Source organism: Symphalangus syndactylus, chromosome 8 (genome assembly GCF_028878055.3).
Source record: "Symphalangus syndactylus isolate Jambi chromosome 8, NHGRI_mSymSyn1-v2.1_pri, whole genome shotgun sequence".
In the NCBI taxonomy this organism is placed as follows: Eukaryota; Metazoa; Chordata; class Mammalia; order Primates; family Hylobatidae; genus Symphalangus; species Symphalangus syndactylus.
In genome coordinates this window covers 145519869-145546390 of record NC_072430.2, presented here as the reverse complement: position 1 = coordinate 145546390, position 26522 = coordinate 145519869, and the positions used below count along the sequence as shown (strand labels likewise).

At 49.1% G+C, this 26522-nt stretch overlaps 3 protein-coding genes across 10 annotated transcripts in view; 2 read left to right on the top strand and 1 right to left on the bottom strand.

Moving 5' to 3' along the window:
* PASK (PAS domain containing serine/threonine kinase) overlaps nt 1-9523 on the top strand; it is a 49307-nt gene extending 39784 nt beyond the window's left edge. For 4 of the 5 annotated variants that reach the window (XM_063645337.1, XM_055291227.2, XM_063645338.1 and 1 more), the window contains 6 exons: nt 458-583; nt 698-832; nt 3437-3636; nt 7516-7649; nt 8318-8464; nt 9095-9523. In XM_063645337.1, coding sequence (XP_063501407.1) covers nt 458-583; nt 698-832; nt 3437-3636; nt 7516-7649; nt 8318-8464; nt 9095-9252 — 900 coding nt within the window. In that variant the 3' untranslated portion in view covers nt 9253-9523. Of the gene's footprint in view, nt 1-457; nt 584-697; nt 2235-3436; nt 3637-7515; nt 7650-8317; nt 8465-9094 lie in introns of those variants that run through there. The other variant, XM_063645339.1, reaches the window with a different exon arrangement.
* A 2657-nt stretch (nt 9524-12180) lies between these two features.
* Nucleotides 12181-21879, top strand: MTERF4 (mitochondrial transcription termination factor 4). Of its 4 annotated transcripts, none has more exons than XM_063645363.1 (5): nt 13516-13559; nt 14581-14638; nt 15906-16404; nt 18383-18567; nt 19336-21879. In XM_063645363.1, the coding sequence occupies exons 2-5, from the start codon at nt 14636-14638 to the stop codon at nt 19792-19794; spliced, it is 1146 nt and encodes a 381-aa protein (XP_063501433.1). In that variant the 5' UTR covers nt 13516-13559; nt 14581-14635; the 3' UTR covers nt 19795-21879. The 4 variants fall into 4 exon arrangements, with proteins under 4 accessions (XP_055147213.1, XP_063501432.1, XP_063501433.1 ...); XM_063645364.1 differs by having other exon boundaries at nt 13530-13559; nt 19393-21879; XM_055291238.2 differs by lacking the exon at nt 14581-14638 and having other exon boundaries at nt 12181-13559; nt 19393-21879.
* A 634-nt stretch (nt 21880-22513) lies between these two features.
* SNED1 (sushi, nidogen and EGF like domains 1) overlaps nt 22514-26522 on the bottom strand; it is a 99223-nt gene continuing 95214 nt past the window's right edge. The window contains exon 32 of the mRNA XM_063645424.1: nt 22514-23952. The gene's annotated coding sequence lies outside the window, so the exon portion shown is untranslated. The remainder of the gene's footprint in view (nt 23953-26522) is intronic.

The following is a 26522-nucleotide window of genomic DNA, read 5'->3' as shown; positions in this document are numbered from 1 at the left end:
CCGATGGTGGCCCTGGTGTAAGGGGATGCTTGAGGACCAGGTGGCCCTGGTGTAACGGGATGCTTGAGGACCGATGGTGGCCCTGGTGTAATGGGATGTTTGAGGACCGGGTGGCCCTGGTGTAATGGATGTTTGAGGACCGATGGTGGCCCTGGTGTAATGGGATGCTTGAGGACCGGGTGGCCCTGGTGTAATGGGATGTTTGAGGACCGGGTGGCCCTGGTGTAATGGGATGCTTGAGGACCGATGGTGGCCCTGGTGTAATGGGATGCTTGAGGACCAATGGTGGCCCTGGTGTAATGGGATGCTTGAGGACCGGGTGGCCCTGGTGTAATGGGATGCTTGAGGACCGATGGTGGCCCTGGTGTAACGGGATGCTTGAGGACCGGGTGGCCCTGGTGTAACGGGAGGCTTGAGGACTGGCTCCAGCTATTTCCACTCTCTGTCTTCCTCACAGGTGGTGGTGAAGTTTATTAAGAAGGAGAAGGTCTTGGAGGATTGTTGGATTGAGGATCCCAAACTTGGGAAAGTTACTTTAGAGATTGCAATTCTATCCAGGGTGGAGCACGCCAATATCATCAAGGTAGGTGACGATTTCCTCTTTAGAGATACCCTAACTTGGCTCATGTCAAATATCTTAAATTTGTTGACTTGAAGATGTTTTGGCAGAGTTGGACTTGGCTTTGTCTCTTCCTAGGTATTGGATGTATTTGAAAACCAAGGGTTCTTCCAGCTCGTGATGGAGAAGCACGGCTCCGGCCTAGACCTCTTCGCTTTCATCGACCGCCACCCCAGGCTGGATGAGCCCCTGGCGAGCTACATCTTCCGACAAGTGAGAGCAGGCCAGAGCCGGCTGGGTGAACGCAAGCCTGGGTGCCTGGGTCCGGTGGCTGCAAAGATCAGTGATCCATACTCTGTTCTCTCGCTGAGCTGGATCTAGCCTTGTGTGTGGGGATTTCATGGAGTAGGTTATATATTTTGAGAAGAAAATTCTATGATTGAAGTAGAGAAAGTGCGGTTGAGAAGGAAGGATGAGGCCAGATACAGTCCTGGAATGATGGGAAAGTATGTTTAATGATTAAGGTTTATTTACATATATAAAATATCCACAACAATCATAAAAATTAATCAATAAGGGTTAGGATGCAGTCAGAGAGTGTCTCAAAGGCATGTGTGTGGCACAGCGGCCTGCAGGCTGTAAGTGCTAAGTAAATGGTGGTTGTTCAGTTAATTAACCAGCAAAATTGAGATCCTGACATTCTCATTTTACGGTAAGTATTTGTCTTGATCTGTTTTGTGTCTAATTACGTATTGAACTTTGGCCATTATTTTATTGGAATGGGAGAGTGATGATCAAAATAGGAAGGCATCCTAGCAGAGGGACAGGAGGAAGAAACGGTAACTCGTGTTGGGTTTTAAGGAGAAGATGGTGGTTCCATCCTGTGCTGCTCCCAGCTCCCCCGAAAGAATTGGAGAAATACCAGCAAAGCGCTGTGTAGACAACTCACATTTGCTCTTGGATTGTTTGCTGGGGACGACTCGATTTCTAATGACAGCTTCCGTGAATCAACATTTCTTCCTTAAAGCTACACGCTCTCAGGGGTTGCTGGGTTTCCAAAGTTTAGTTTCTCAGGCTCCTACTTGTAAGTTTCAGATATTATGGTTCTGCCAAAAAAGGGTCACCTCTCTCCCTCTTCCTATGTTGGAAGATGACGTCCTCCCTTTAGTTTGTGGCAAACACTTGTTTCTGAAACTTTTTACAGCAAATAGAGTATCTGTGTGAGGTTATGTTGAGGGTCACTTGTTAAAAGCTGCTGCCTGGCAGCTGTTAATTCTGGGGCTAGTGAGACACATAATTATGGTGTTTAGACTCTAAAATTTTTGCCAAAAGAATCTCTACCCCTTTTTTTAAATATATAGACATAAATGTTATTCTATATAAATACAGATTCACAATTTTATAAGGTACATGATCGCACATCAATGTATGTAGGAATCATGCCCATTCTCAGGGCATTGCCTGTCAGCTCCAGATTCATCAGGACCTGCTTAGCAGCGGGGTGGGGGAGCTGGGCCTGGGAACAGCCCTGGCTTGGTTCAGGCAGCTCCAGGGCAGCATGGCCGGTCCAGGGCACAGAAGCATCTGCAGGAAGAGCAGCTTTCTTCAAGCCAGTCTTTATCCCTTTGTGGTTAATCTCTCAGTACTAGTTAATAAATCTTAATGAAACTTTCCATGTTCAAGTTCATGTGTGGTTTCTGTCTCCTGACTGGATCCTGACTGATTTGTATATATCTACATATATTTGTAAGTATGTATTCATGCATGCTTGTATATGTGTATTTATGTGTGTACCTGTGTACAAGTATATGTTGTGTGTATAGGTATGCACACGTATATATGCAGGTGTGTATATATGTGCACATGTATGTATCTAAATGTGTATGTATACATAAATATGCAGGTATGTATATATAAATATGCATGTATGTATATGTTTGTATATATGTATATAAATATGCGTATATTTATTAAATATAAGTTAATTGGGCTTAGCTAACCTGTGATTATTGCTTCTGATTTGAAAGATACTCATTTGTAAATATAAAATTGTCTCAAAAGATCAACATGATACATCCATGAAATCACTAAGTTGATTGGGACAATGGGTGCCCAGATTGTGACAGTCAGACGTTTAATTCATCCTAGTTGAGCTAAACTGAAAGGCCGATGTTGCTGGCCTCCATTATTGGAGAGGCAGAGTGGGCAGGCAGTGGAGCACTGCAGCGGCACCTCCGCGGGAACGAAGCCCATTTCCAGCGTAACCGCTGTAAGTCTGCATCACTGAGCAGCCACACATTTGGGGAAAGGATGGCTGACACGTCATGCTTCTCTCTCAGATGCCACTGAGGCTGTGCTCCTAGCTCTGCCCCAAATTGCTGCCTCAACTCTGGGCAAGTCACTTTCCCTCCCTAAGAGCTGAGGTTGTCGACTTGGTGCTTTCTCTCGGGCACTTCCCACTTAACACCAAACCTGCACCCATTCACTTGCCCACCATGAGTGTCTTTGAACTGTGGCTTTGTGGCCTGTCTTTCCTCCTGAAATAGGCATGGTGTGTGTTGCGGGGGCAAGTGTCTGCTGGGAAGGTTTTCTCAGCAGCAAACAGAACTCACGAGTCTCATATTGATGTTGCTACCTTGCCGGCTAATGTGGCCATGCCCGGTGAGCACACGCCCTGAAGGGCTTTGTCTCCTGTTTGCTTCCAATCATATCTTCAGCATTGAAAAGTCTTTCCTGTCCCCAGTTCATTATGAGTCGGAGGTTTATTTTTATTTTTATTTTTTATTTTTTTATTTTTTTTGGTTCCAGTTTATTTTAAAGGCATATTTTAGTTGAATTGCTTTTTTAAAAAAGCCCCCTCTGGCCTCCTTTTTCCAGCTAGTGTCAGCAGTGGGATACCTGCGCTTGAAGGACATCATCCACCGTGACATCAAGGATGAGAACATTGTAATCGCCGAGGACTTCACAATCAAGCTGATAGACTTTGGCTCGGCCGCCTACTTGGAAAGGGGAAAATTATTTTATACTTTTTGTGGAACCATCGAGTACTGTGCACCGGAAGTTCTCATGGGGAATCCGTACGTATGCTGCTGCGGTGCAGCCCGTCCTCCTGTCCTCTGTCAGGACCCTGAGGGTGGCTTGATTTTGGGTGGGAAAATGGCTTCCTTCGTGCCTCTTTGTGATGAGAGTGTTGAGTGATCAGGGTGATGTGCTGAAAAATAAGTGGGCAGGCAGGCAAGGTCATATTGGGCAAAGGCACTGGGTGATGGATATAGGAGTTAATAATTTTATTTTCTCAGCTCTTATTTGTTTGGAGTTTCATATAATAAAAAGCCAAGAAAAATATTGAAGAGTCCCCCAAAATGGCACTCTTCAAATAAGTGAAGAGCATTCTTTTTAGTTAGGTTTATTTATTTTGATGACAGGAATAATATCTATTTCAGTAAAATACTGTGGGGCTGACCATACAAGAAATCAAGCACTAGAGAAAGTCCCGAGGCAGAGGACTCGTGCTGAAGGCGGAGCCCTTGGCTGCAGGGGCTGTCGCTGACCACCAGACTCCGTGTCCCTGGAGTGGGCAAGCTGAGCCTCTGCTCTGTTGTGGGGAGAAGCGGCGTCTTGGGGTGTGTGGCTTAGTTTGCATCTCTGCAGTCAGGGGAGCCTGTGAGTTGGGGGCCGGCCTGGGCAGGGCCTCCTCTCGGGGAACTTAAGAGAGGAAAGCAAAACGGAAAGGAAGATTGTTGTTCATTTGTAGGGCCTGAGTGGAGACTGTCTGCTGACGGTGTTTTCTGCTGCACACGCCCGATCACTGTCTCATCTGCACGTAAACCAAATGTGTCTTTATGTGTATGAAATAGACTTTATTAAGTCAGTAACAGATAACGGGTGTTTTCCACTAACACCTACATGTATTTTAGAGAGGTGTGGCTGGAATGCATCTCTAGGTGAGTTCATGGTTAGAGTCGGATGATCACAGCACTGCTTGGACCCTCCCGGCCTGCTGCTGCAGCGCCCGTATCTGCTCCATGTGGTTCTCTAGGAGGGAAGCTGATGCTGCCCCCACGGGACAGGCACACGGGGTCCCTCACAGACCTGCTTGGAGCTGCACCTGACCTGGCGGCCTGAGGCCAGAGCATTTGCGTGCAGTCACGCGCGAGCTCCATGCTGTGCCTCGGGCTCTCAGGAGGGCCTCAGCCTCGGGGAGAGGAGTGGCCCGGGCCCTGGATCCCGGTGTCTGCTTAGGCCATATTTCATCAGTCAGGAGGTGCAGGTTCCAGGCTGCGCACCCTGAGTCCTCAGAGCCCAGCAGCCTCGGCCTGCACCAGCCTCTCCATGCCAGGCAGAGTTGAGCTCTTCTGGGCCTGGATGCCCTGTGTACAGAGTGTGGAGGAAGTGAAAATGGGCTCTTCCCTGCTAGAACCTCCATGCATCTTCAGAGCCACCAAACAGCATTGACATATTGAAGGGGGTTGGTCTAAGAAGGGCCGTGGAGTTTCCCTTCAGATCTAGTTTGGTTGCCCTAGAGCCTGGTGGGCGCTGGTGGGCTCTGCCTGCCCTGCAGTGGTTGTCGTGCCCTCCGTGCTGGAGGGAACTGCCTGTCCCCTGTCCACTGACCCGTGATGCCTGCTGCATGGCTTGTCACTCCTTCCTGCACCCAGGCCGCGAAGCCTGGGGAGGGTGCGGGGGGTATCCAACCTGGGCGAGAGCTCAGTGCTGCTTGGCCACCTTGCCCCTGCCTCCCAGAGCTGTGGCTCCTACCCTCTCCCTGAGCGCCTGCCCTGCCAGGGCTCTGCCCTGCCTTCTGGCCTCTCATTTCTGGCTGTGAGTGGTGTGCTGCTCCTGGGCCTGCTGGGCTGCAGGCCTCCTCTCAGGAGCTCCTTCCTCCCTCCTGCGTCCTCTCCCCATCTCCCTGGCCGAAAGGGTTTCTGAGTTCTTATTCTCAATCCCATCCTCAGGGCCCTGGCGTCTGTCTTGTCATCTTCATCTCCGTCTACTCCAGGGTCGGCAGACTGTGGCCTTAGGTCCCTATTCCCCTTCCTCAGGCCCTGGCAGCCGCCATTCGGCTTTCTTCTCTATGAATCTGACTACTCTAGGGACCTCCTATATGTGGAATCGTACAGCATTTGCCTTTTGGTGACTGGCTTATTTCACTTAGCATAAAGTCCTCAAGGTCCATCCATGTTGTGGCCTGTGCCAGCATCCTCCTTTTCAAGGCTGAATTTGATTGCATTTTCTGGATATGCTGTACTTATTCATCTGTCAGTGGACATTTGTGTTGCTTCTACCTTTTGCTTCCATCTTTATGTTGTTCGTGATGCCGCTACAAACGTGTGTGCAAACATCCCCTGCCTCTTGTTTCTATAAATAAAGTTTTATTGGAATGGAGCTATGCTCATTTGCTTACGTGTTGTCTGTAGCTGCCTTTGTCCTGCATGACAGAGTTGAGTTGCAATGGGGACCATGTGGCCCAAAACATGAAATATTTACTATTTGACCCTTTACAGGAAAAGTTTGCCAACCTCTGTTCTATTCTATTGGATATTTCTCTTCAGCTTCTAAAAGTCTTGAAATCTCTCTAAAAAACAGAAAGAACACAAAAACGAAAACTGCCGAATCTGATTTTCTTGCTGTAGCCCCTACAGCTCTCATCCGTCCCCTCAGCTTCCCTGCGGTCTGTGCTAGCGACCCCACCACCCCGCTGACTTAACCTGGGGGCCTTTCACCCACGCTGCTGCTCTGGCCTCTGTGACCTGCCCTCTTGAGCCCTCCCCTCCCCTCCCCTCCCCTCCCAGCCCCTCTTCTCTGAGTCCAGCCCGGGGCTCTGTCCGTGCCACTCTTCTCACTGCTGTGGTTTCTCTTGGCTCCCTTGTCTAATTCCGGTTCTGGGAAGAGGCTGCTGCTTCCCAGACCTCTTCTGGGGACAGACCACCAGCTGCGGACCTGGAGACGCATGGCCTTGGCCAGTGCAGGGGCAGGGCTGTGGGTGCGGGTGACCTGGCTCTGGTGCGTGCTTGGCAGCAACTTCACTTCACCAAGCCTTGCTCTTCTTCTGTGCAAAATGAAACTAATATTTATCTTGCTAGGTTGTTGTGAGGATTTGGGCTAAGCCATGTAAAATGCTGGTACAGCGTTGGCACCTCTAGGTACCCAATAGATGGTAGCGTGGATGAGGATGTTTACGGTGACAGGAAATAAATGGTAGCGTGGATGAGGATGTTTACGGCGACAGGAAATAAATGGTAGCGTGGATGAGGATGTTTACGGTGACAGGAAATAAATGGTAGCGTGGATGAGGATGTTTATGGCGACAGGAAATAAATGGTAGCGTGGATGAGGATGTTTATGGCGACAGGAAGTCCTCTGGGTGTCTTCTCCCTGAAGCTTGCTCCTCCATTTGGCCCACTGTGTGAACACCCACCTTCACCACATCCTTCTTGTTTGCTTTCATCCTTCAGTATTTTTACCTGTTCAGTCTCGTCCTGCAGCGCCCTTCACATCGTCGCCACAGTGATCATCCTAAAGGGCATGCATGTCCATGGTCACACCAAGCTGAACATGCCCGATCACGTCTGAAGGGCACGTGACCCTGTTCTGAAGTGGCCTGTGGCTCCCATGGCCCTCAGCAAAGCCAATGGACGTGTACTCTGCTTCCTCCAGGAAGCCCTCCCCCCTCCCTGCTCTGGTGGACACATCTTGTGGTTGGTGTCCACAAGGAAGTTCCTGATTAGCCTTGGAGCTGCCCGAGGGCCTCTCCACTCCTGGCACACGGCCTGGTGGCTGGCCTGGGGCAGAAGTGTGTGGAAATGGAGGGCGTGTTTGAGGGGTGGAGTGACCCTCTTGGGAAACCACAGCCTGGCCTGTGTGCTGGTCGGGAAGGGCCACGGTGCTTCCCATGGGCGGGCCTGGCAAGCCTGCGCTGAGCGCCGTGGCATCCTGATGCCTCCTCCTCCTCACAGCTACAGAGGGCCCGAGCTGGAGATGTGGTCTCTGGGAGTCACTCTGTACACGCTGGTCTTTGAGGAGAACCCCTTCTGTGAGCTGGAGGAGACTGTGGAAGCTGCCATACACCCGCCATACCTGGTGTCCAAAGGTGAGCGTGAGCTGCAAGTGGTAGACAGACGACACATCCTTAGAGACCAGCCACTTTTTTTTCCCATTTCCTCATTCCTCAGTGTATCTCTGTCCATATCAACAGTCTCATTTGTTTCCTTTCTATTCATCACATAATTTGCATATGACTGTAAAACATCTTGCTAATTTGATTTTTGTTAATGTTCCTCTTTGGATCTTAGAGGCCCTCTTGTGAGAAACACACTTGCAGTCAGGACAGTGAGGCTCCTCCAGGTTGCTCTGTTGAGTTGGTGCCTACATGGTTAAAGGAACTGGGGCCCGAATCCAGATGCAAGGCTGGGGGCTCCGCTCAGCTTGTGCTGGCATCCCCTCACCTGTCATGTTAACCCTGCGTTATTCACAGCTCTGCATAGCCAGAGCGCCTGAGAACAGACCAGTTAGGAACCTCTGCACCACCTGGATTTTGCTTGAGTGAGATGGCATCTTGAACTCCAAGCTTTCATTTCAGAGGCAATGGGTGTTTCCGGCAGCTTCTGTCCAAGCACAGCTGGGCCCTGCACTAGAGGTTCCTGGGCCGCCTCCTGCCCAGTCAGAGGCTCTGTGGGGGGTGGTGGGCACCCAGGAATCTGAGATGTGCTCCACTTCATTCCAATCTGGGCCTACCGTCTGTGTTCTTTGTGTCCCCAGAACTCATGAGCCTTGTGTCCGGGCTGCTGCAGCCAGTCCCTGAGAAGCGCACCACCTTGGAGAAGCTGGTGACAGACCCGTGGGTAACACAGCCTGTGAATCTTGCTGACTACACATGGGAAGAGGTGTGTCGAGTCAACAAGCCAGGTGAGGCTTCTCAGCATCCCTCCACCCCATGTGACTTCACTTGGAATAACCAGGTCCCCAGGCTGCCTTCCTAGGTCAAAAGGAGGAAAAGGAGGCTCTCTCCCCCATGCTGTCTTGGACACAAATGTCAGGGCCTATAGCTGACCTGTCACCTGTGAGAGAGGGTTTGATTCTGTCCAGAGGCCTCTGGACACCACTGGGGTTCAGGGTATGGCTTTGGGCCTTGGAGGGTAGGCAAGTGCCATGGGAGCTCCTGGCAGAAGGGGTCAGAACCCTCAAAGATGGTTTGAGGAATGCAGCTGGTGATGGTCTGACTGGGCCGGAGGGGAGGATATGGCCACAGATGCTGAGTGTGATTCTCTAGCAGCCTGCAGGGCCCAGGGCTCTTCAGACAAGGCTCTGGCCACAGAGCCAAAACGACTGCTCAGAGCATTTGGACCAAGCTGCGGTTGATGGCCCTGGGCTTAGATCCCCACCTTGGCAGGATCTGTACTTCTGGGACATTGCCAGTTGGATTTCCGAGGGCCTCGTCTGTAGGCTTTTGTTCTAGGACTTCTTCAAGTGAGAAGCAAAGTATTTTAGAGCCTTGAGTTGTTAGCACGTGATACAGTTACCTTCTCCTTTCTTCAGAAAGCGGAGTTCTGTCCACTGCGAGCCTGGAGATGGGGAACAGGAGCCTGAGTGAAGTGGCCCAGGCTCAGGAGCTTTGTGGGGGCTCCGTTCCAGGCGAGGCTCCTAACGGCCAAGGCTGTTTGCATCCTGGGGATCCCTGTCTGCTGACCAGCTAAACACCAGTTTCTTCCTGCTTTTCTCCACTTGGTTTGGAAAATCACACAGTTTTCAGGCTCCATCTGTTTGGAGAAAATACATTCTCAAGCATCCCCAATTCACCTTCTAAAAACTCATGTGCAGGTTTGATAAACACCAGAACAGAAGACAGTGATGCTGTATTATTTTAGGTTTATTACATAGATTTGGAATTCACTTTTTTCATGACCTAGAAAAAAACATTCCAGTGTTCAACTGTTTTATATTATTAAAGGGCTTTTAATTTGTGAACTTCTGAAGGCATGAGTGTTTTCTCTTTCTACTTTTGTATATGTGCATGTTTTGTTTCCTCTGACTTGGTATATGCTCATCTGAGCAATGGGTAGAACTGGTTAGTCAAATGGCCAGACTATTTCATTAATTGATTTCCTCAAATGCTTTTTAAATTAAAGCACCTTTGTTAGTAAACAGTTATCCTGACTTGGATGTTGTGAACTGTTCCCGTGTGCTAAGTGTGAGAAATACCTGGTTTCCTCATTTTTCCATGTGTGTACCCCACTTGCCACAGTTGGGAAGAAGTCTAGCCTTGGCCATTCTGGGGTTCCTTTTACAAGCAGGCCCTGCCAGGGGTGGGCCCAGGGCTCTGAAGCTTACTGCATCTGGTGAGACTGGGGAGGGTGGCGTTCTCAGGGACCTCCCTTCTGTCTGAGCTCTGTAGCAAGACTCTGCTGTCAACATGTGGCTGGCTCACTGCCAGCAGTCCCCAGACATTCCATGGCTAGCCAGCTCCCACCTCTGTTCACGTGAGGAGCTTCCTGGCCCAGCCCCCACCTCTGGCCTGTGTGAGGGGCTCCAGCCCTGTATTCCTCCGGGCTGCTCAGGCCCCAGGGTGTTTCTCAGATACTCAACTGGCTGCTTCCCTCCCTTAGACTCCAGTCCATCCCCCTCAGACAGACTTGGCTAGGTCAAGTACTTAGAATTGTTTTATTTCATGTCTGTGTTAGAGAGGAGGGAATAGCTAGAGGTGAGAGCAGAACCTTTCGTTTTTTCCCCCTGCTGAGACAGCAGGAAAAAAACCAAAACCTAAACCCCTACCCTTTTCCCACATGTCATCACTTGCAGACAGTTCTTCCACATTCTGAGACTCCTGCCCAGAACCTTCTGGAGGCTGCCTGGGAGCCAGGCTGCCTCCAGCGTGGTTCTGAGCTATTTCTAGTGGTTATTTAGGAGGCACTCAACTGTTTCGGGATGACAGAGTTAATTTTAGTCCCATCTGGTAGGATATGGGATATTGCCAACCCTTTCTTCAGAAAGTGCTGCCTGAGCCTTGCTGCCACCACAAGTGACTGATGGAGTTGGTGGGGGAGGACCCTCCTCTATCAGGGACATTCAAGGTATAAGAGTTTTACATGTGTGTATTAAAGTCAGTGATGTTTACTCTTAAGAATTCAAACGAGTTTTCTGATGTTTTAAGAGCCCTTACCTTGTAGTGTTTATGATGCTTATAACACAGAGAATGTTATAGAATGATGTTTGTATTTATTTATTTTATTTAGAGACAGAGTCTCATACTGTCACCTGGGCTGGAGTGCAATGGTGAGCTCTCGGCTCACTGCAACCTCCGCCTCCCAGGTTCAAGCAATTCTGCCTCAGCCTCCCGAGTAGCTGGGATTACAGGTGCCCACCACCACACCTGGCTAATTTTTTGTATTTCTAGTAGAGACGAGGTTTCACTATGTTGGCCAGGATGGTCTCGAACTCCTGACCTCGTGATCCGCCCTCCTTCGCCTCCCAAAGTGCTGGGATTACAGGCGTGAGCCACTGTGTTCTGCCACAATGGTGTTTGCAGACAGGTGTTTAATGGGTTGAGAATGCAAAGTCCTAGCTTTCTAAGAACTGTTACTTCTTTATGAGAAAAAATAATTAAAGCTCATCTGACTTGATGGCAGTGGGAGGTCTGGTATTTTGCAAACGTTCTTTGCAGAAAGAACCCAGAGAGGAAAGTTCTGAGGCTGAGGCTGACAATTTTTCCACTCCTTTTTTTTTTTTTTTTTTAAGATGGAATCTTGCTCTGTCACCCAGGCTGGAGTGCAATGGCGCAATCTCGGCTCACTGCAACCTCTATTCCCTGGGTTCAAGCAATTCTCCTGCCTCAGCCTCCAGAGTAGCTGGGATTACAAGTGTGTGTTACCACATTACCCGGCTAATTTTTGTATTTTTAGTAGAGGCAGGGTTTCACTATATTGGCCAGGCTGGTGTCAAACTCCTGACCTCAGGTGATCCACCCATCTCAGCCTCTCAAAGCGCTGGGATTACAAGCATGAGCCACCGTGCCCAACCCACTGCATATTTTTAAAGTATGGTTCGAGAGAGCAAAGTTTTCACACAAGACTGAAGGTGATGTCAGTTTTTTTTTTTGAGACGTACTTTCGCTCGTTGCCCAGGCTGCAGTACAATGGCGTGATCTTGGCTCACTGCAACCTCCACCTCCCAGGTTCAAGTGATTCTCCTGCCTCAGCCTCCTGAGTAGCTGGGACTACAGGTGCCCACCACCATGCCTGGCTAATTTTTGTATTTTTAGTGGAGATGGAGTTTCACCATGTTTTCCAGGCTGGTCTCAAACCCCTGACCTCAGGTGATCCGCCCACCTCGGCCTCCCAAAGTGCTGGGATTACAGGCGTCAGCCACCACACCTGGCCTCATGTCAATTTTTCATAGTAATCCCCATGTCCCAGCTGTCATTTTATTTCTAGAGCTAGACAACCTGTTCAGGTTCCTTTATTCTTTCCAGGGAGTTGGGGTGGCTCATGGAATTTTCTTAGGCCTTTGGTGTAGCATTAACACAAGTTATTGTGAGATGTTGACAGTTGAGTATTTTGAGAAGAAAATTACATTATAAAAAACAACAAAGGCAACCAATTTCTTTTTTCCTTTTGTTTTTTGAGACAAGGTCTTGCTCTCTTACGCAGGCTGGAGTGCAGTGGTGCAATCACGGCTCACTGCAGCCTCAACCTCCTGGACTCAACTGATCCTCCCACTTCAGGCTCCGGAGTAGCTGGGACTACAGGTGCACGCCACTACTCCCGGCTAATTTTTTATTTTTTGTAGAGACAGGGTTTTCCTGTGTTGCTCAGGTTGGTCTTGAACTCCTGGGCCCAGGCAATCTCCCCACCTCAGCCTCTCAAAGTGCTGGGATTACAGGCGTGGGCCACTGCACTCTGCCAAAGCAACCAATTCTTTAGTTCTACACAGATGAGAACCTTCCTTTGATATAATCCTTTTGTCAAAAGACAGTTTTACATAAACAATTTAGCACCCCACTCCATGCCTGGCGCAAAGCAGATATGTAAATGTGTATCCATGCAAGAATCAAATCCTTTATGTCAGTCCAGAATGAAGTAGATAAAACAAGAAATGCTTATAAATTAAGGCTTTGGTGGCAAGATTTAGGCAGCTGAGAAAGCACACCTTTTTATTCCTCACAAGCATCACCTTTTGAAAGATGCCTATGCTCTTAAAACAGGTCGAGAGAGGAAATTTAAGAATGAATACACATTGGGCTAAAACTTTACTATATTTCTTCCTAAGAGGGAACCAGACCTCTAAGTTGGGACGGCTCTTGCTTATGAAGGGAAATGTGCCATAATTCCTGTCATTTTACTTGGGTCTTTTAAAAACCGCAAATTCTCATCTTCCACTGGCTGAGAGTAAAAAGAAATAAAAGCAGTAAAGACTTCTTTTTGTGCGTAGGTGGCCCCGGTGTTCATGCTGAATACAGATTTTTACACGATAAAATCTTAAATATCTCTATATGGAACGGAATCCATTTTTCCTGCCTCGGGAAGGATTTCTGCGCTCTCGGGTGAAGTTCCTGAAGCAAGGAACCAGTTCCCCTCCACCTGTACTCTTGAGAGGAATTCTCAGGTCACCTGAAACACGAGTTTCAGGACGACCCATTCGTTCAGCGACCCATTCTTTCACCCAGCCCAGAGCTCTGCGAAGCGGGACACGGGCAGTGCAACGGAAACAACCGGACACCGAGGCCCCCGAGGGCTGAGGCCGCGGCAGAGGCGGCGGCGCGGTGACGGGCGTGACTCCGGCCTTCCGGCTTTGCTGAGGGGCGGCCCCGGGACACCTGAGCCCCGCGGGGCCGTGAGCGCTCAGCACAGCTCCGGGCCGGAATCACGATCCACCAGCACCGCGCTGGCGCTGGGAACGGCGGCGGTGACGGACCGGGGACCGGAAGTGAAGGACCGCGGAGGACAGCTGCTTCCGGCGCCGTAACTGCTGCCATCTTCTCCGCGCTATGGCTGCGTTCAGCCGTCAGGTAAGGTCGAGCTGGGCGCGCGGGCTTCTCCGGGTCGCAGGCGGGCGGGCAGCGACGCAGAGGAACCGCGGCCGCCGGGTGTTTCACGGCCAGGTCGTGGAGCCCTCCCGGAGGTCCGTGCACGCTGACCTGGTTTTGGCATCCTGGACCCGTGGCTCTGCTCAATTATTGTGGGATGTAGAGTTGACATTTTTTTTTTTTTTGAGACAAAGTCTCGCTGTGTCGCCAGGCTGGAGTGCAATGGCGCGATCTGGGCCCACTGCACCCTCCGCCTCCCGGGTTCAAGCAATTCTCCTGCTTCAGCCTTCCGAGTAGCTGGGATTACAGGCGCCCGCCACCATGCCTGGCTAATTTTTGTATTTTTAGTAGAGACGGGGTTTCACCTGTTGGCCAGGCTGGTCTCTAACTTCTGGCCTCAGGTGATCCACCCGCCTCGAACTCCCAAAGTGCTAGGATTACAGGCGTGAGCCTGTAAACAAGAGTTTCAACTTCACAAGAAGATAACATGTATTTATTTTTCATTAAGAGGAAGCGGAATCCAGCATAAAGGTCTTTAGGCTTGAGCCCAGTTTCCCGGGCCGCGCCCGCTGACCCCAGCGACTGCCCGGTGTTCCTGGCGGAGGGAGCATCTGGACAGGGGAGCCTGGAGAGCAGCCAGAGCTTGGGATTGGCAGGCTGGCCCCAGGGCGACAATCGATGACGCTGGAGAAGGGGTTGGGACCGATGTGAAGGGTTTAGAGCAGGGGTTCCCCAACCCCCAGTACCGTCGCTTGTCTATTAGGAACCAGGCTGCACAGCAGGAGGTGAGCGGCAAGTGAGCCAGCCAGACTTCGTCTGCATTTACAGCCGCTCCCTTCGCTGGCATTACCGCCTGAGCTCCGCCTCCTGTCAGAGCAGCCGCGTTAGATTCTCACTGGAGCGCGAATCCTATTGTGAACTGCGCCTTTGAGGGATCTAGGTTGCACGCTCCTTTTGAGAATCTGATGCCCAGTGATCTGTCACTGTTTCCCATCACCCCCAGATGGGACCTCCTGGTTGCAGGAAAACAAGCTCAGGGCTCCCAGTGATTCTACATTATGGTGAGTTGTATAATTATTTCATCTTATATTACAACGTGAAAATAATAAAAATAAAGTGCACAACAAATGTAATATGCTTGAATCATCCTGAAACCCCTCACCAGTCTGTGGAAAAATTGTCTTCCGTGAAGCCAGTCCCTGGTGCCAAAAATGTTGAAGACTGCTGGCTTAGAGTGCCTGGATGATTTGTGCATAGTTTGTTAAGCGCCAGCCTGAACCACTGAAGACTTTTGAGTTCGACTAGAATTGTGTATGCAAGTTGACTAATTACTGTGACCCTTGAACAACAGGGGTTAGGGGCACCAGACCGCCCCCACACCAGTTGAAAATCAGTGTATAACGTTTGACTCCTCCAAAACTCAACTACTAATAGCCTACTCATGACTGGAAGCCTTACCGACAACATAAACGGTTAACACATATCTTGTATATATATATATTGCATTCTGTATTCTTAAAGTAAGCTAGAGAAAAGAAAACGTTATTAAGAAAACCATAAGGGCAAAACCCCATCTCTACAAAAAATACAAAAATTAGCAGGGTGTAGTGTGCACCTGTAGTCCCAGCTACTCAGAAGGCTTAGGTGGGAGGATTACCTCAGCCTGGGGAAGTCAAGGCTGCAGTGAGCCATGACTGCATCAGTGCACTCCAGCCTGGGCAACAGAGTGAGACCCCGTCTCAAAAAAAACAAAAAGAAAATCCTAAGAGAAAATGTATTTACTATTCATTAAGAGGAAGTAGATCCTCATAACGTCTTTAGGCTGAAGAGGAGGTGGAGGAGAGTTTGGTCTTGGTGTCTCAAGGGTGGCAGAGGTGGAAGAAAATCCACATATAAGTGGATCCAAGCAGTTCAAACCCTTGTTGTTCAAGGGCCAACTCTGTATCCCACAAGATTCTTCTTGTGGAATGAATTTAAGAACATGAATCTGGAAAGTAGTCTGAATTCCAGACTTTTCTGGCACACATGACCAGGTGGCCTAGAAATAGTTTTTCCCTCTTCCTCCATGTCCCCGCTCCCATCTTAAAGCTGCAAAAGCTAACAATATTGTACCTGCTTGACTCCCATCTCTGTGACCTTGAAATGCCCTGTTCTATGTGAGCTTCCTTCTCTGTAGGCTTAAGTTCAGATAGGATTTTGCAGATTGCTTATAAAAACTGTATGTTTGTGTGGAACCAAGGCAGTAAGTACCCTGGCTCAAAAGTCTTATGGTGTCCATTACACTGGAATAGTGAGGAATTAATTGTCTTTTGGTCCTGTGTCTTATAGGTCCTTGATTGGCACCGCCTGATCCCCCTCACCTGGGCCTGTATGGCTAGGCAGACTCCTCATCTTGGAGAACAGAGAAGGACGACAGCTTCTTTGTTGCGCAAACTAACTACAGCCTCCAATGGAGGGGTCATTGAGGAGTTATCTTGTGTTAGATCCAATAACTACGTGCAGGAACCAGAGTGCAGGAGGAATCTTGTTCAGTGCCTCCTTGAGAAGCAGGAGACTCCTGTGGAACAAGGGTCCTTGGAGCTAGAGAGGGTCATCAGTTCCCTCCTGGACATGGGTTTCAGCAGTGCCCATGTTAATGAATTGCTCAGTGTACAGCGAGGTGCCAGTCCTCAACAGTTGCTGGACATCATTTCTGAATTTATTCTCTTGGGTCTGAATCCAGAGCCTGTGTGTGTGGTCTTGAAGAAAAGTCCCCAGTTATTGAAACTGCCCATTATGCAAATGAGGAAGCGCTCCAGTTACCTGCGAAAGCTTGGGCTTGGAGAAGGTACAAGAAGTTGCAGATTTTGGCTGGGTGCGGTGGCTCATGCCTGTAATCCCAGCTCTTTGGGAGGCCAGGGCAGGCAGATCACTTGAGGTCAGGGGTTCAAGATCAGCCTGGCCAACATGGTGAAACCCTGATTCAACTAAAAATACAAAAATTAGCCGGGCGTGGTGGCACGCGCCTGTAATTCCAGCTACTTGGGAGGCTGAGGCATGAGAATCGGTTGAACCCAGGAGGTGGAGGTTGCGGTGAGCTGAGATGGCGCCACTGCACTCCAGCCTAGGTGACAGCAAGGCTCTCTGTCTCAAAAACAAAAAAACAAACAAACAAAAAAACCAAACATTTTATATAGTGTGAGAGGAGCCAGAGTTGGGGAAAGAACAGCCTAAGGTGAGATGGATTAGGGAAGGTTTCTGAGTGTGTCAGTGTTCCTGGAGAGGACTGTATAATTCGGCTTGGAGGTGAGGAATAGGAGTGGCCTTCTGTGCAGAATACATTTCGAGAGGGAAGGGGGAGGAGTTAAGACTAGAAGAAAAAATTGAGTGCCAGGGCAGAGACTCTTGTCTGCCTTGTTCACCGTGGGGTCTTTAGCACCTAGTGGGTGGGCATGTGGTATGTGCTCAGTGGGTTGATGCTGATATGTGATGTTGATAAATATGTGTACATATAACATTTGATGTTTAAATCAACATGAAATGGTCTTAGTGCTCTATCTCTGATGTGATGTCGAACCAACATATCTTGTGAAGACTTAGATTCTAGCCGAGTGTTTAGATTTACTGTGGAACATGAGAGATCTTGCCAGGTTCCTGGGAAACTCGTGGAGTGGCCTTCCCTTCTATTTATCCCCCACTCCTGCCCCCAACAATATTCACATCTCAAGGATTCTCAAAGTTCCTTGAATCTCTTTAAGGGCCTTCTGGAGGAGTTGGGGGTCTCCAAGGACCCTTACCCAGTTTGACCAGGGGAGTCCCACTATTATTTCTTTGCATTATTGACTCTTCCTGGTAAGATTTTTTTTGAGGCAGGGGCGGAAGGTTTAGGATCCACCATTTCACAGCATCTCTACAGGCCTCCTTCTCTAGAAGATAAGAAAAAGGTAGCCTTGTATATTTTTCTTAACAGATTCTTACAGTGTAATCTAAAAGTCTAAATATATTATGTGTGGTGGTGATTAATTAGCAAACTCAGCACAGCCTTAAGAGATGAAGCTAAACCTAAACTCCTGAAATTCCTCACATATTAAGATAATCACTAACTCAAATGTTAGGAAAATTTTAATTAACAGTTTAAATAGTTGACTTTAAGTTTCCAATTACTGAATTTTGCTCAGCTATCCCTAGGAAGGCCTGGAATAGTCCCAGTTTACACCAGTTAGTGTGGTTTTAATAGGGCCTCTTTCACTCAAGGTGCCCTGGCTTGGAGTATATGGTGACCCTGATAACCAGGACGTCAGCACTGGTAGTGTGTGTCCTCATGGTTACTATTATTGTTAATGTTACGATGACGATGATGATGGAACTCCCTTTCATTGAGTTCAGCTTGAGAATGTTAGTTGTGAATGCTTCGATGACTATTTTATTATAGAAGGAAACATCAACCCAAACCCGCAATATGGAGGAAACTACTCTCCCATATTACTCTCTGATCTTTCCAGTAAATGCCTGGGAAATTCTTTTCCAAGTGAGGAGGGCAAGAGGAGACCCAACATACAAAGTTGGCACCTTTCAGGTGGGAGGCCAGAATAAAGCAGGAATATAGGGAGGAAGGATGGTGAGTCTGAGGGTGTCAGGAAGTCAGTGGGGAGATGTATCATTTCCATGGTGCTTCTGAGAAGATAGATCTGAAATTGCCACTTGCTCTGCGGAAGGAGAGGATCCTCGTTTGTTTTTAAATGTGGACTTAAATTGGGTGCAGCTAGCTCCTTGAGTTTCTGGAGTGTCCTGAAATTATGTGCTTGCCTTTTTTGAATGTTCTGCAGGGAAATTAAAGAGGGTGCTTTACTGTTGCCCTGAAATTTTCACCATGCGTCAGCAGGACATTAATGACACTGTCAGGCTTCTCAAGGAGAAGTGCCTTTTCACGGTACAGCAAGTCACCAAGATTTTGCACAGTTGCCCCTCTGTTCTTCGAGAGGACCTGGATCAACTGGAATACAAGTTTCAGGTGAGAATGACTGATGGCGTGATTAGTGTAGTTTCAGGTGAGAATGACTGATACTGTGATTAGTGTAGTTTCAGCAAGTTTCTCAGGTTTTTCAAATGTAGTAAAGGTTAGTTATATGGATAAGAAGCCTCAGACACCTCATATTTGAGTGGAGGAAGTGAAAGCCTAGATGCTCTGCATACATCAGCCAAAGAGAATTTGGTTCTGGTTCTTTTAATTTCTTTACTACAGATCAAACCTATTCTTCAACTTTTCTGCCATTAATAATGAATGATCCAGTCCTATTCTTAGAGTCTAGGTGGGGACTCTGAAATAGCAATTTTAAAATAGCTGAAACCTTCCTGTCCTCAGAATCTATTTTGCATGTTGATTTTGAAAATGTAATTTTAACAGTTGTCCAATTTTTTACTAATAATTATGACAACTTAGGTCGAATTTCTAGATGTCTTCTGAATGTTTTGCCTATTCTTTCCATATTCATCCTTTTCCTTCCCCATTTAAAGAAAAATACCACCTCTTCCTTCTGCCCCCTCTCCCTCCTGCCCCTTTTCCCTCCGGCCCCTTCTCCCTCCCGCCCCTTCTCCCTCCTGCCCCTTTTCCCTCCTGCCCCTTTATTTCCTGCTCTCTGTTTCTCAGGATGAATTTGAAAGTGTTTTGAAACTGCCGGCTGTCACACAAATGTCAGTGTCCCAGACTGGGTATTCGCTGTTGTCAGTTAGGCAATTCTTTTTGAATCCTTTTGTACAACGTAAGTTTTTATGTTTATAGAATGGTAGGTTTCAAGACTCTGTATCTGGGACTCCTAAGTGTGTCTGTGTCTTCCAGTATGCGTACTTCAGGATGGGAATTAAGCATCCAGACATTGTAAAGACTGAGTACTTGCAGTATTCACTAACCAAGATTAAGCAGAGACACATTTACCTGGAGCGCCTGGGACGGTACCAAACCCCTGATAAGAAGGGGCAGACACAGATCCCTAACCCATTGCTCAAGGACATCCTCAGAGTTTCAGAAGCCGAGTTTTTGGCCAGGACAGCCTGTACTTCTGTTGAGGAGTTTGAAGTTTTTAAGAAGCTCCTGGCTCGGGAGGAGGAGGAGTCTGAGAGCAGCACATCTGATGACAAAAGGGCAAGTCTGGATGAGGATGCGGAGGACGATGATGAGGATGAGGAGGATGACGAGGCGGAGGACAGTGATGAGGATGAGGACGACGAGGAGGAGGAATAGCTGTGATGGAAGGACTAGAGCCAAAGGGCCCAGAGATATCAAGGAAGCTTTTCATTCTCTTAAAGCTTTTGGGTCCTTGAATCTTCTCAAGTTATTTTTTATTCTAAAACTGGTCTCTTGATGAAAAAAATTATAAGTCCCCTGAGAGACAGATCAAACCAAACAGGAAACAGGAAATGCATGTTTGATCTGTTGTCAGGTGTCTGTGGGGAGGGCCCTGTCCCATCCTGAATAAAATACTTATGTTGAGCTATTCAAATCGAGGGGACTCAATACATCAACATTTGGTTTTATTTTTTTCTCTTTTGAATGTGTTGGTGATAATTCCGTGACAGTTGGAAGATGGGGTTCGTTCTTCCGGTTCAGGAATCACTTTGTATTTCCTTCTAGTGATAAAAATAAAATTACGAGAAGGCAATGTGAGGTTTTAGTACATCATAGCACTTTATTTTATGAAAACATGTAGCAGATTTTCCACAAAAATACTTATTTTTAATCCAAAAGTATATTGCTTCATAATGGTATTCAGTTGTACAGCAGAGTAAAAGGAAGTTGATTCGTGACGTATTGGTTAATTTTGCATGGCTTCTTAAGGCCAGCAAAATACTGGCAGTTTTCTTTATCTTTGTGAAGAACAGGCCCTTCCTGTTTGGGGAAGTTGGCTTTTATGTCAGCTGTTGGCCAGCGGTCACTTCCAGGCCTGGTGTCTCCGGCCCTGTAGTCTGTAGTGCCAGACTGTGCTGGCCTGGAGAGTGCTGGGGCAGGTGGAGGCCAGGGAATGGTCCCATACAGTTATCTCCCCTGCCCTGGTTTCAGACAGCTTCGAGAACCAGAGGAGAAGAGCATAGGGTCATGGAGCAGGTGGGCTGAAGCCAGGGCCACAGGGAGCTCTCCATGACCCCCCATGGTGGGTGTGGGGGGGGCGTGTCACCTTAGGGAACTCAGTGAGTCTGAAGAACAATTTGAAATGTTGGGAAAAGAAAAGAGGAATTTGATGTAAGCCAGGGGTGATCCCTGAGGTAGAGGCCTGTCTCTGATGGCATGAGCTGTAAGGGTCCTGGAGGATTGGTACATTCCAGTTAGCCCTCTTTAGGGGAAACTGGCATAGGATTGATGCAGAAGGCATTTTTGATGATGGGACCAAAATTCAAGTCTCCTTGGTAGCAATCTAGGATCGACTAGATTCTAGGATCTGGTAGATTCTAGGATTCTAGTGGGTAGAGGCCAGGGATGCTGTAAAACATCCTGCAGTGCACAGGATGGTCCCACAAGAGAGGATGATCTGGCCCAAAATGTCAGTGCTGAGCCTGAGAAACTCATCTAAGGCCTGGTCCACTAAAGTAATGTGACTGTTCACTCGTGACAACTTCAGATGGTAAATGGACTTAGGATCGTATTATTTTATTTAAAAGAAAAATAAGGAGCTGGTTTTTCAGCCGGGTTCCTTTCCCCTATGCACTGGAATACCCCGGTAGGTGTGAGCTGCATGCTACTGTGGGGATTCAGCACTGAAGTCTAGGTGCTTTTGTTTTCTCCAGCAGCCTTGTCTTAGAGTGTGACTGCAAAGAAAAAGACTTTTGTTTTGCAAAAGAAAAGCAGCTCGGCGACTCCCTCCACATCGCCACAGTTGAGTCAGACGGCAGTGGCAGTTGTTTGCCAGCGGAAGGAGTTCCTGCTAAGGGGAGGTGCAGGAGGTGAGCTGATACCTGAGTGGGGCCCCTGCCTGTTGGGTTCTCCACTGGAGGACAGTGGGCACAGCAAAGACTCCCTTACTTGTACCTGGCAGCCCACATGCAATGGGGAAAAGGGAGAGTTTGTCTTTATTGCCTTGCTTGGCCTTAGGCAAAACTGTTTGGAAATGAGACATTTCACTGTGCCAGTGTTTTCATTTTCTCTTCCATTGTGGCATCCCGGTCACTGCCATTCTCCCTAGAACCTAGGCTGTTGTTCTTGTGCCGAATCAGAGGACTAAGTAGAATCCTCAGTCTGCTTAGCCATCCCAGTTTCATTAGCAAAGGGGTAATTCAGCAACTCATGATTGCTTCTTGCATTTTGATACAGAAATAAATCTTTATGCTCCTGACAGTTTTCTGATTCTATTATTACTGATTTCCTTGGGTGGACTTTATTTTCAAGGAAGCCATTCGAGTTTTTAAAAGAAGCCACATGGGAAAAGCTGTGGTGGCCTCCTTGGAATGTTTCAAGAATGAACTGTAATTCCTGAGCACCAGGAAGTCTTTTTACTAGATATTTAATGTGGAAAACATCCCAGTGGGCGAGTCCTGGGACAGCACTTGGGACTCAGGAGCCAGTTCTTGTTGACACAAGGCTTCTGAGCTAACACTGCAGCATATTAGCATTTGCTGTGTGGCTGAGGGGCTTGAGGTCCTAGTAGGGAGTAGCAAGTTTCCTAGTAGAAAGATTGACCTACTCTTCCAGTGGTATCACTCGATCTTAGCATCTGCTAGTAATGCTGTAGCTTACATGGACAGACAGTGACAGGTCCCAGGGCTGCAGGAAGTCCGCAGTACGTGTTTGTGAACGTGGCTTTCTCAGTTCACCCAGTGACCCTTCGCTGAGCTCGAGACCCTTCATTGAGCTCCACCTTCTGCTCTCAAGTGGGTCTGGAGCCTGGGGAACAGTTCGGGAGTACAGGTGAAACTTCTCGAATTGCCTGTTCCTTCTTTCTGAAAATGACAAATTGCAGAATACACAGACACATGCACATGAAATTTTAATAAAGATAAAAAGCCTAAAATATACTCTAACTCTTCAAAAAACATTTTTATAAAAGATGAAAGGAAGGAGGCCCTCTTTGTGGCTGGAATGCTGGCTCTGAGCAGAGTCAGGGCGACGCGGCAGGGCACTGGCTTTCCAGCTGGGTCAGCCATCATGAGGCTCAACACGAGAGGAGGTGGGATGGCTGCTCTGGTTGTAACATTAGCAGGGGGAAGACAGCTGCTTAGAAGCACGGTGGGAAGCAGATGTGGTGAGGTGCCGTACTGTTCTGCTTACGAAGATGGGGATGTCTAAGACTGTGTTTACTACCTGATAGCCTAAAACAGCATTACTTGAGTCATGGACTAAAAGGAACCTTAAACATTGCCCAGCCCAGCCCAGGTGTCCATCTGTCGCACTGAGACTTGTAAGGTGTCCTTGCTGCTTTGTGGCAGTGTGCCTTAGCTTTCCAAGCAGGGGTCTGGATAGCTTTTTCCATGAAAATTCAGGGGTCTTTCTTTGATACCCTTGTGACTTGTCATTCAGGGGATGGCTTCCATTGTTTAAGGCTGAAGCCTAGGTGATCTCATAGAACAGGGTTCACCAAATAAGGCCAATTTGGCCACCACCTGTTATTGTAAATAAGTTTTTATTGGAACATAGCCACAGCCATTCAATTACATGCCTGCGGCTGTGTCTGCGCTACTGTAGCCACGGGGACCTCTCGTCTGCAAAGCTGAAAATGTTTACTATCTGACCCTTTATAGAGAAAGGCTGCCAGTCGCGCTGTTGTCTAAAAGAGTCTGAACTCCACCTGGTGTTAACTCTTCCAAATTGTACTAGTCCGTAGGATGGCTCGTCAACCTGCACGAGCGTCATAAACTTGCTGGGGGACCACAGCAGGGGCGGCGGTGTCTGCAACCCGGCTTTCCTTCTGGTATCACCTGGTCTCTGCCCTTCAGCCCCTGCCCCGTCTCTGTTTTGGAAGTGGTCCATCACAGTTCCTTCTCAATTTGTTAGGCCTCGAAGGGAGAATCCTTTCTCTGGCTCTGGAGTCTAACAACAGGTTTCTGCATACTGCAGAAGGGTGGCTGACTGACAGCCTCACTAATCTTGGGGAATGGTGAGCTGTCATCTCATCCGCAGAGGCACAGACCACACCTTCAGGAACTGCAGCCTGGGTGAGGGCACAGGCTGCTTAAATGCATCGCAGGACTCGTAGGTGGTTGGTCCCAGAGGGGTCTCTCAGGGTGGGCTGGTGTGTGCACAGGCCTGGCCATCTGTCCTCTAGAGGCCTGAGGAGAGAGGTCACAGAGGGGACTGACTCCAGCTAGGACCTTTTCTCTCACGGTGTCCTTTTTCATCCAGTTTTTAGACCTCATCTTCCTGGGTGTTAGAAACTCGTGAGGTTGGTGGAGTGTAACAAGAACGTCTTAAATCCTTTGAAGAAAAAACAAAGTGAAGCATGAGGAGAATGACAGGCATTCCCACTCCTCTTTAAACGGGCTGCTTCCTGTTTCTCTTAGTGGCCCTCAGGGCCTCTGTCACCCAGAGGACCCCACGTTCTTAGAGCACCAGGATTCTACCATATGGCTGTGCACATGGGGAGGACCCCCGCATTCTTAGAGCACCAGGATTCTACTATATGGCAGTGCACACGGGGAGGACCCCGCGTTCTTAGAGCACCAGGATTCTACCATATGGCCTGCACATGAGGAGGACCCCGCATTCTTAGAGTAGCAAGATTCTACCATATGGCAGTGTACGGGGGGAGGACCCCGCGTTCTTAGAGCACCAGGATTCTACCATATGGCAGTGCACATGGGGAGGACCCCATGTTCTTAGAGCACCCAGGATTCTACCATATGGCCCCATATGGCCGTGCACATGGGGAGGACCCCACGTTCTTAGAGCACCCAGGATTCTACCATATGGCTGTGCACATGGGGAGGACCCCCGCATTCTTAGAGCACCGGGATTCTACCATATGGTAGTGCACACGGGGAGGACCCCGCGTTCTTAGAACACCAGGATTCTACCATATGGCAGTGCACACGGGGAGGACCCCGCGTTCTTAGACCACCAGGATTCTACCATATGGCAGTGCACATGGGGAGGACCCCGCGTTCTTAAAGCACCGGGATTCTACCATATGGCAGTGCACATGGGGAGGACCCCACGTTCTTAAAGCACCAGGATTCTACCATATGGCAGTGTACAGGGGGAGGACCCCATGTTCTTAGAGCACCCAGGATTCTACCATATGGTCCCATATGGCCGTGCACATGGGGAGGACCCCACGTTCTTAGAGCACCCAGGATTCTACCATATGGCCGTGCACATGGGGAGGACCCCGCGTTCTTAGAACACCGGGATTCTACCACATGGCAGTGCACATGGGGAGGACCCCGCGTTCTTAGAGCACCGGGATTCTACCACATGGCAGTGCACATGGGGAGGACCCCGCGTTCTTAGAACACCGGGATTCTACCATATGGCAGTGCACATGGGGAGGACCCCGCGTTCTTAGAACACCGGGATTCTACCACATGGCAGTGCACATGGGGAGGACCCCGCGTTCTTAGAACACCAGGATTCTACCATATGGGGGTGCACACGGGGAGGACCCCGCGTTCTTAGAGCACCAGGATTCTACCATATGGCAGTGCACACGGGGAGGACCCCGCATTCTTAGAGCACCAGGATTCTACCATGTGGCGGTGCACACGGGGAGGACCCTGCATTCTTAAGAGTACCAGGATTCTACTATATGGCAGTGCACACGGGGAGGACCCTGCGTTCTTAGAACACCAGGATTCTACCATATGGCAGTGCACACGGGGAGGACCCCCGCATTCTTAGAACACCGGGATTCTACCATATGGCAGTGCACACGGGGAGGACCCCGCGTTCTTAGAACACCAGGATTCTACCATATGGCAGTGCACATGGGGAGGACCCCGTGTTCTTAGAGCACCGGGATTCTACCATATGGCAGTGCACATGGGGAGGACCCCGCGTTCTTAGAGCACCAGGATTCTACCATATGGCAGTGTACAGAGGGAGGACCCCATGTTCTTAGAGCACCCAGGATTCTACCATATGGCCCCATATGGCCGTGCACATGGGGAGGACCCCACGTTCTTAGAGCACCCAGGATTCTACCATATGGCCGTGCACATGGGGAGGACCCCACGTTCTTAGAACACCGGGATTCTACCACATGGCAGTGCACATGGGGAGGACCCCGCGTTCTTAGAGCACCGGGATTCTACCACATGGCAGTGCACATGGGGAGGACCCCGCGTTCTTAGAACACCGGGATTCTACCATATGGCAGTGCACATGGGGAGGACCCCGCGTTCTTAGAACACCGGGATTCTACCACATGGCAGTGCACATGGGGAGGACCCCGCGTTCTTAGAACACCAGGATTCTACCATATGGGGGTGCACACGGGGAGGACCCCGCGTTCTTAGAGCACCAGGATTCTACCATATGGCAGTGCACACGGGGAGGACCCCGCATTCTTAGAGCACCAGGATTCTACCATGTGGCGGTGCACACGGGGAGGACCCTGCATTCTTAAGAGTACCAGGATTCTACTATATGGCAGTGCACACGGGGAGGACCCTGCGTTCTTAGAACACCAGGATTCTACCATATGGCAGTGCACACGGGGAGGACCCCGCATTCTTAGAACACCAGGATTCTACCATATGGCAGTGCACACGGGGAGGACCCCCGCATTCTTAGAACACCAGGATTCTACCATATGGCAGTGCACATGGGGAGGACCCCGCGTTCTTAGAGCACCGGGATTCTACCATATGGCAGTGCACATGGGGAGGACCCCGCGTTCTTAGAGCACCAGGATTCTACCACATGGCAGTGTACAGGGGGAGGACCCCGCGTTCTTAGAGCACCAGGATTCTACCATATGGCAGTGCACATGGGGAGGACCCCGCGTTCTTAGAGCACCGGGATTCTACCATATGGCAGTGCACGTG

Coding starts and splice junctions, on each gene's coding strand:
- MTERF4 (XM_063645362.1), top strand. CDS start 13,539: ATGGCTGCGTTCAGCCGTCAG. Junction 16,405..18,382: donor AAAGCTTGGGCTTGGAGAAG/GTACAAGAAGTT, acceptor AATGTTCTGCAG/GGAAATTAAAGAGGGTGCTT. Junction 18,568..19,335: donor AACTGGAATACAAGTTTCAG/GTGAGAATGACT, acceptor TTATGTTTATAG/AATGGTAGGTTTCAAGACTC.